General features: G+C 36.7%; 1 protein-coding gene across 1 annotated transcript; it reads left to right on the plus strand.

The window, feature by feature from the left end:
* The first annotated feature begins 468 nt into the window (after nt 1–468).
* On the plus strand, nt 469–7,787 carry ucma (upper zone of growth plate and cartilage matrix associated). The gene is made up of 5 exons (NM_001016485.2): nt 469–526; nt 1,728–1,793; nt 2,131–2,226; nt 6,648–6,746; nt 7,305–7,787. The coding sequence occupies exons 1-5, from the start codon at nt 469–471 to the stop codon at nt 7,400–7,402; spliced, it is 417 nt and encodes a 138-aa protein (NP_001016485.1). The 3' UTR covers nt 7,403–7,787.
* The last annotated feature ends 1,746 nt before the right edge of the window (nt 7,788–9,533 follow it).

A 9,533-nucleotide genomic window follows, 5' to 3' on the forward strand; every position in this document is an offset into this window, starting at 1 on the left:
TATAGGTATGAGATGTTATATGGATCAGTAATGGACCTGTCCTTTTCTGTCTTTCTATAATTTAAATTGATCATTATACAGTGTCTAGTATGTCTCTAGGGCTTGCTGGGCCTAACAAGTTAGAATAAAGTAAGTAGTGCATCATTTTAGGGACCACTGGTTGCAAAACGGATTTAAAAAATTGCCACATTGAATAAATGCAACCATGGTTTACAGAATAATGGCGAACAAGAAATTCAAAGCTTTAGCTTAATAACGAATTGTTATGGTGAAGTATGCCTCTCAATGTCATTGTAAGGCTGAATGGAGTTTAAATCATACGGGACTAGAAGAATTCAGTGGCCAGACCCCTCCTCCTCTAGCAACATTCCTGCTGCCCCCCTCACCTTCCAGTCTGACACATGAGGAATCTGTGACTCTCCCTCAGTCCCTTGCAGAATTTTACAGGACAAGTTAAAACCAGCAAGGATGAAGAGGAATCAAGTCCTATTTCTTACCTGTGCTGCAGCTGTTGTGTTCCTGGCTGGTAAGTACAAACTTGTTATAATGTTTGTAAATGTAATAATGTATTGGAATGCAAATCATTATTTAAAATAATATTAGTGTCCTTGCTATATTTGCACTTGCTTGTAAGATTTAGGTTTTACTGCTAGAATATAAATGTTTTGCTCCTTGTAGCAGTTGCTAATTGAATGGGCATGGAACACTGTTAATTAGATAGGAAACAAGTAGTGGTATTTGCTCTTAGTTCATGTTATGCAGACACTGCTGTATACTGCTGTCTGTGGTTCATTTACATATGAAGACACTAAAGTCTTTTCGCCTGTGAAAATAAGTTGGACAAGTTCTGCTAGTGTGTAACTATAGTGGCATGACTGTGTACACCTTTGCCAACGCCTGGCACTGTAGGCAATAGTTTTAAAAGTGTAAGTTTGAGCTGCTCCTTACATTAGTACATACAGACAATTAGCAGAAGAATTGTTCCCCAGGGCTAACTTGTTCTAGGAATAGGAACTCTTTATAATTACTGACTAATGTGCTAAAGCTTTGCTTTGTCTCACAGAAGTGCAAAATAGTGTAACTTGGGAATCTGCCTCTTAATTTGCCCCTAGGGGTTGAGCAAGTGACAAAATGTGTTTTGCTGTGTGTGCTGATTTTATTTCCATCCTGTGTTGTATGCCCATAAGGCTTGTATTAAGAAATTACCCATTTGCTCATCGTGGGGGTTTATTAAACTGAAATTCCCAGCATCTCCCGACAGCTTATGGTTGATAGATAGTTATTTGATTTGTAGTTTAGCAACATCTGGAGGACGGCATGATGTACATTTTACAGATGCTGACTTGCAAACAAAAAAAGCTATTGCATGCTGTATAGAATCCTGGCAGTTGTAGTACAGCAGCAACAGATAGCCAATGGGTTGGACAAGATTTTTAATTGAATGTACACAGTTTAGATTTAAAACACATATTTTAGCTTAATGTAATCATTGGTGACATACAGAAAAAAATAATTATCTTGTGATGGGCTGTTTTATAAAGATATATGTCTGCTATTGCAGTAAATTGGTATATTTTAGAAGCACTGATCCATACTCTCCCGGTCATACGCACCCGGCCCATAGGCTTAATTGCTTGTGTATAACAAGCCATTTCAGAAGTGATATTTTAGAAGCACACCAGATATGTTTTACAACATCATCTGTCTTTCCTGTGTCTTGCTTTTAGTTTTACATGTAGGTGAAAGTGCTGCAGTTAGAAGCAAAGATGATCCTGCCCCTGACAAGAAAGAAAGTAAGTTAATATTGTTTTGTGTTGTACAGGTATAAGGCACAATATTATCTATCTATCTATCTATCTATCTATCTATCTATCTATCTATCATCTATCTATCTATCTATCATCTATCTATCTATCATCTATCTATCATCTATCTATCTATCTGTTAGAATGTCTGTCTGCATCACTTCTGCGAAAATTGGTGTATCATTTATGTACAAGAAGACCCAGACTAACTAAGCTATGAGCAGTGCAACCTCAATAGGAAACATTTATGAATATATTCTACACATACTAACATTTACTTGTGGAGATGGTCATAGTGTTGAAAAATTCATTTTTGCCACCTTAGGTTTAAAAAGTAAGATATTTATGCAAGGATCGGAGGCTTCCAATTTTTTTAAGAAGCGTGGCAAGAGATCACCCAAGTCTCAGGATGAAATAAATGGTAAGTCTGTTTGCTTCATGGAAAGATGTTTTTCTTCCCTTCCTGCAGTTTCTAGGATTCCTACTGCCTCTATTAACATGTATTACTGAAATGAATGTGTATGTTTCCTGCAGGCACAGAGATTACTCTGAATCAAAAAGCTTGTTTCATTACACTGAGATGAGTAATTTGTGCTGCCTCATTTTTTTTCCTTCTACCTAAAGCATCAGTTGTACATTTTCTTGGCTCTTCTCTTCTATATAAATAGAATGGCTTTTATTATATGTCCTTACATAGGATATTAGTAGGAAGGACAAGACAATTGCTATTAGTTTGGTGGGCTCAGGAGGATCACCTTTCCTTTGCAGGGCTACCATCCCAGATAAGTAGGTCCAGTACAACAAGCAGGGCTACAGATATAGAGAAGATAGGACCACAGAGTATGCAGGAAGTCTTTGTCTCAGTTCTAATAATGTAAAGCCAAGTCCAACCTACAACCCTTCAGCTAATGTTGTATTACAGCTCCCAGCACTCCTCAATAGCTCAATAGGAGTTATTCTTAAAACACATGACAACCCACAGGTTTGACACCCCTTAGGGTGTATACTATACTGTATGTAATAATTGCAATTGCTTCTTTTAGTCACATTTTTCTATTGCATGGAGCCCAAGACAAATGTCCTTAGTACCCTACTCTAAAACTGGCCTTGATAACTAGGACGATTGGAGCTCTTAAGCAAAATGGTTATTCTGTGTGCTAGTGTTATAGAATACACTATTTTATCCCCACTAATCACACTGATGGCCTGATGGAAATGATTGGAGGCATAATACTTTTAGAACATTTTCAGTGCACGTAGTTTTTAACATACTTTGCAGGTAGCGCAAGGAAAATCAGATTTACCTACAGAATTCAGTTGCATTTAAAAAAATAATTTGGAATATGTCTTAGTACATCAAAATGCAATATTCCTCTGCAAACAGAGTAGCACTCCCTCTGTTAAAGAGCGGTCATTATATAGTCTGCCATAGTTGGAATTGCTGTTCCACCGCAGAATGCACCTTTATTCTTTAAAACTGACTTCAGCGATGTTTACGTTAGCTTCTATAATACAGTGCTCTCTTTGGAAAGGCAGTGTGAGCTTGTGTGTGCTCACAGAGCAGCTCTGAGTCTCTGGTATGTGCAGGACAGTGTCAGTCCTCTGAAGGAGGTACAGGGTATCATGGTGAAAATCCCAAACTGCTCTCCCCTTCAGCTCCTCTGTACTGAGCTAGGCGTTACATTTGTTGACCATTTCTCTTATTTTTAGACAATTTAATACATATGAAATATGTTCTGCTTAAAAAGAAATAGAAACTAGGGATTCACTGTATCCAGGTTTTGTCAGAATCCCAGCACTTTTTGCCAAATTTTAATTTAGTTCAGTGAAACACTTAAGTGTGATGTAACTTTAAAGGGGACCTACCAGCCTATGAAATTATACCAAATCCTCTTCTGTCATGCTAATTGACAAAAAAACTCAATTTAAACAAATTAGTCAGACCTTGTTCTGTTTCAGAATCCAACATCACAGCAGGCAGGCACCATTTTGTGGAAGTTGCATAAAAGGGACCTTTTGTTCCTAAATCTTATGTATGTGCCAGAAAGGAGCACTTGAGGCATGTCCCCAAGCATGTGAGGGAGGAGGAATGTAAGGGGGTGGAAAAGAAGTGCAGTATATAATATGAAACCTACATTTTTTTGGCCAAGCAATCATGTCATGTTTAAATTAAAAAGGCTTTTATTATATAGCTCTGTGTCTGGGACACCGATCCCCTTAAGTCTCTGTGACAATTTATTGTTCACTGATGATGCTATAAAGTAATTTCCTTTAAATCTGAATGCAAATGAACGTTTGGATTCAGTTTGGTATTCAGTTTATTCAGTTTGATTTAGTATTCATCCAAATCCAAAATGTAAGCATGCAATGCATCACTAAAAAACATCCTTACATCCTTTATTACATAAGCCCCTGTTTTATTTGGTGCTTTTCGTTCAGAGAAATACAAAGAAACTGATTTCTTTTTTGTACTGCATGGTCCTTTCAGCATAATAATTTATTAAACACAAGGCAATAAATCATTCACCACTTCATGTAAAGAGTGACCATCCCTCTCCCCAGGCCATCAGCAGGTAATTACTACTGGCTCCCCTGCAATTCCATTGTTTCACAGTTAGTCTATATTGGCAGAAAACCAGTCTATTGATGTCTCTCAATGGCATAGGATGTAGGGTTGTATGAGCCAACCTGATAGTTCCCAGGGCAGCTCCTTCTCCCTTTTAATCTGATGGGCTAACCAAGCAGATTTGTGCCATCTACAATTAAGGCCAAATATGCTGAACCTTGAAAAAGTTTTCGCTACCCATTGCACATGTCATTAGGCATGATGTCAGATTATAGCCATATATTTATATGGCGAAGGCTCATTAACATAGTTTTCATATATTTATATATTATATTTTATATATTTCTTATTTCATTTTGTTTCCCTCTTAGCATAGTGGTATGTTGGCAACTCAAATTAAAATTTTAAAAAGCTCTCATTCTTGTTATAAGCTGTCCTTGCTCCTTTCTATCTTTTCTACCCCTGACTTCCAAAACATAATGTTATGGTTGACAGGAACTCTGCTTCAGTGATTAAAAATAAATTAGTGGTCTGCCTAAGGTTAAAAGCAGGCGTTTATAACAAGCCACCACAGCCATTTTTGTGTAAAATAAATGACTTGGCTTGGCATACTTTTCCAACTGTAAGCTCATATGTAATTTCACAGATGCAAAATTCCAGTAATTTTCCAATAAGCATGAAAAAATGTACTGAGTAAGAAATCAATGTTTCATAATGCAGGGTTCAATTTGATGCCACACTCATAGGAATATTGACTGTATTGTGATGTGTGCATTTCAGTATGCTAGACTAAATTTTAAACTGTATGCACCGCTACAGTATATATATATACATATATATATATATATATATATATATATATATATATACTCATGCATACATACAAATATAATAGAGGAACTCTTGGGTCTGTCGGTATACATACATAACATACATGAAGGTAAAAAAGACCAGCAGTCTTCACATGCTCTCTATACAATTTATATATAGTTACTATGACCAGGACTACGAATGACAAAACTTAAAAAAGATTTTGGCTGACTTCCAAAATGGAGGCTGATCTATGGAATGGGTAAAGGAAGAAGGACTTTAAATTTCTCTTGCACCGATAGCTTTTGTTTTTCCTTTTGTGGGTTTTTTCCCACAAGTGTGTGTTTTTAAAAAAATGAAAAGCCTGCCACTTAAACCCCGCAGTGAAAGCCTTTTTAAAATGCTACCCACATAGCACTGCCTTAAAACCAAAAATGAAAGGCTTCAACCCTCACCTAAGCAATTATGGGCAGAGATGCAAATAACTCCTTAACATCCACTGTGGCCAAGTATTCATCCAGAACCGCTGGTTTAATAGCACAGATACGGCCTAATAATTCAGAGCCATGTATCCATACATGCATACAGCCTTTTTTAGTATCTTTAAATCTCATCACTACAAGATATTGAACATTGCCATCTGCTTGTCCTACATTGTGAAGGACTATTTGGCTCCATGTAGCCCTGTGATGGTTTTATGGGCACCTAAAACCTGGTGAGTTTTTTTTATTTTTGAAAAAGCATGTGCAAAAAATCCCTGGCGACGCCCTCTCCAATACAGGTACAGATTTTCCAGATAATACGAATTTAAGTATACTAAAAAATAATTCAAGAATTAAATACAGCCAATAGGATTGCTTTGTCTACAATAAAGATTCATAATATCTTAGTTGGGACCAAGGTACTGTTTTATTTTTACAGAGAAAAAGTAAATCATCCTTTTTAAAAATGTAAATTATTTGATTAAACTGTAGTCTATGGGAGATGGCCTTCCCATAAATTGGAAATTTCTGGATAAAGGGTTTCCAGATAATGGATCTCATACCAATACTATATTGTTTTACCTTTTCTTTCTTCCTTGCTGTTTAAGTGATGTGATTTTCTCTCTACATTACATCATCAGTATAGTTCCTTTACCCACTGCTACATTTGTGTTTATACTCATTTATAATTGCTACCCCCCTCAAAAAGCAAGAAATGGGCACTTCTAAAATCTATTTGCTTCTTATTCATTGCAAGAGCAACAAAGGCATAAATATAGGAGACATCTTATGCTGGGCGCTTATGAGTACACCATGGGCACAAAACAAGGCTTTGTATATTCCTGACCCCAGGAAACAGCTGTTAGGTCTGCTGTTTCTGGGTGCTATAGTTGTGGGCTGCCCCACTAAGGTTTTGTTTCAGTGTAAATATTAACTACAGTATTTCAGATGACATTTCTTTTCCTTCTAAAATGCCTATTTTAGCTGAGAATCGTCAAAGACTGTCAGCAGATGAGCGTAGAAGAGAGTACTACGAAGAGCAAAGAAATGAATTTGAGAACCATGTAGAGGAAGAGCAAGATGGTAAGATTTAATTAAAGAATAATAGGAACTTTTCAGGTCCCTGCATTTCACATTAGATGACCAAGTAACTTCCAGAACTTTCACCAAACCAGCTAATATTTGTGACCCTGCATTCACAGTAAAATAAAATAAAAGCATTTACCAATTATATGGGCCAGTTTTTAGACAGTCAGGGGATAAGTTACTAAAAATCTGTATGATTTTCTTGGTGCTTTTTAGCAAGTCTGCATTTTTGTAAAAAAAAATGTGAAAATATGTTTTTATTTGCTACTTCTAGTTTTTTGCCTCAGTATATTCACTTACAGCCACCACCTATGATAAATCCCAGTGACGCAGTGGCTCTGCACAGAGGTGTATAGGAATTTAATATAGAAGACAACTCTGTAGGTTATGAAGGATACTCTGTGTCCTTTATATATGATCACTAAATTCTATTGCTTTTATGATAGGAATCAGATCTTCACACCATACACTCACAGGAAATACTGCAACACATTTTGCAGGGTTTAGCAGGTTTCTTGATATGTTAACTGATATATAATAAATGTTTTTGGACAGAGCAAGAAGAGCGGAGCCGTGAGCAGATTGAACAGTGGCGTCAGTGGCATTACGACGGCCTGTCTCCTTCCTACCTTTATCAGAGACAGAACATTTAATTTCCATCAAACTAAAACATTTTTTTAACAATTATTTTTTTTATCCTACAAAAACCTGTTATCCAATAATCATTGGGAGCTAAGTGGAACACTTAAGGCTTGGTGTCCTTTTATTGTTAACAAGTTCTTATGCTTTACTGTATTTCACCTATGGTCAGTAAATGATAAGGAACTCATTATTAGGTTGGAAGAATGATTGCCTTTTTTCTTTAAATCTTATTTACTTTTGCAGAGTAGAATATAAATGCTATATTAAAGTAACCAGCACTCTTTTGGCTATTACTGGTTTCTCTGAGATGTCACATTAAAATTGTTATTGTCTTTCTGAAAATGTTAAAGGGAAATGTTTTGCATGTCTTATTAAATTTTGCTCTGTATGTATAAATTTATGATTTAAAATCTATGTCCCCTATTTTGCCATGTAAATCTGAGTGTTGATATTTAGGGGCACATTTACTTATCCACGAACGCTCCGAGCATTCATTTGATCGGTCCAATCATATTTTCCCCGACGTTTTCGTACCTTGCGCGACTTTTTAGCACAAAAAATCGGATTGGTTTTGCCGCTGTTTTCAATCGTTCCGTACGAAAATTTTGTGCCTTTTGGATCGCCAATACAATATTATCGTGACTAATACGATTTTTTTGTAAGCATTTTCGTTTCCAATCCAAATTTTTCCCATTTGGGATTCGAACTTGTGTTTTGATAAATCTGCCCCTTAGTGTTTGGATGTTGTCAATTCCAATAGCATCTGCCACATGTGCTGGCCAGTGCCATATGATGTGGCCTAGAATGCTTCATCAATTAAAAGCTGATAGTTACATCAGATGCATAATAACTAATATTAAATGCCTCTGTCTGATATAGATATCTGCAGTTAATTGCTACATCATACCCAGGATTCATGACCAGTTTAAACATTACTATTTAATTCAGAATAACCCCCATGTTTTACAGGTTTGGCACGCCAGAACTTTGGCTAGCTCAATATTTTAATTGCCTTAGCAACATCAAAATTAATGTTGCGATGTCCATAATGTTTAGTTAAGTTCAATAAATGGAACATGCATGCCTTTGAACATTAAATTGGAATATGCATGGTGCCAAACTAGAATTTTTCAATTTACTTCAGCAGAAAATTGAGTATGGTGGCTGAAATCTGCAGAAAATATATAGAAAAGGTACTGTGCAGAGTGACCCGAGACCAGATCTTAAAGAAAACAAAATTAATGACAAAATTCTGCAAAAACCCTACTAGTCCACTTCATGCTGCCTTATTTCTTAGGCTGTGCAGGGGAGCCAGCACTCAGCACATCCCCCTGTACTAAAGGAACCAATCAGCAGCTACATGGAACTGAAGTGTGTCTTTTCTTGTGTGACTGCAGGGCTGTGATTGGCTATACTCCTCCTATGTTTCTGGCATGGAACATTAGGACACGCCTACCCCTTGTCTGAAACACAGCAACTCCAAAGCATTCACACCTCTGTGAGTTTTAGATGTCATCTGAAGAGTTACAAAGTGCCAATGTGATTGGATTAGTGGAAGAGTATATATGCTGAGGACTTCCCATACCAGTCAGTTGAACTGAAGAAGCTGCTCGGATGAGTAGTAAAACGTCCTCAATGATTACTTAACAAGTCCAGTTGCTTTAGATTTATTTATACTAGATATACCATGACCTGGATGAATGAAAATCTTCATAGTTATATCTCAAATGGGATGTCACAGAAATGCACTGGAATTGAAACCCATGATTGTGTTTTTCCAACATGAAAAAAAAAAACTCAAATGACACAGAAAAAAAACTGGATAAACACTTGCTTGAATGTTGAAAATACAAACATCTCAACAGGTTTTAGATGCCAAGGTTATTATTTAAGACTTGCATATGATAAATCTAAAAAAGTTGTGCTGAAAAAATAACACGAGCGCAAGAGACATCACAGGAATGCACTGAGGTTTTTTTTTTTTTCAGATACAAGAAGGGAGCTAAGCAAGAACTTCAGAGGCAAGGAGACTCTCAGTACTTGCCTCACAATAAGGAGCAGAGTAGGGAGGGAGGGGCTTTACAACAGAAGGGGGAGACAGCACAGTCGGAGAGAAACTGGGCTAGCTGCCACCTGCAGCAT

The sequence above is a fragment of the Xenopus tropicalis genome, chromosome 3, assembly GCF_000004195.4.
Source record: "Xenopus tropicalis strain Nigerian chromosome 3, UCB_Xtro_10.0, whole genome shotgun sequence".
In the NCBI taxonomy this organism is placed as follows: Eukaryota; Metazoa; Chordata; class Amphibia; order Anura; family Pipidae; genus Xenopus; species Xenopus tropicalis.

Bases quoted from the DNA above. Each gene is read 5' to 3' on its own strand.
- ucma (NM_001016485.2), top strand. From the start codon at position 469: ATGAAGAGGAATCAAGTCCTATTTCTTACCTGTGCTGCAGCTGTTGTG. The intron at 1,794-2,130 runs GTAAGTTAATAT...TTGCCACCTTAG, and splicing joins TGCCCCTGACAAGAAAGAAA to GTTTAAAAAGTAAGATATTT. The intron at 6,747-7,304 runs GTAAGATTTAAT...GTTTTTGGACAG, and splicing joins TGTAGAGGAAGAGCAAGATG to AGCAAGAAGAGCGGAGCCGT.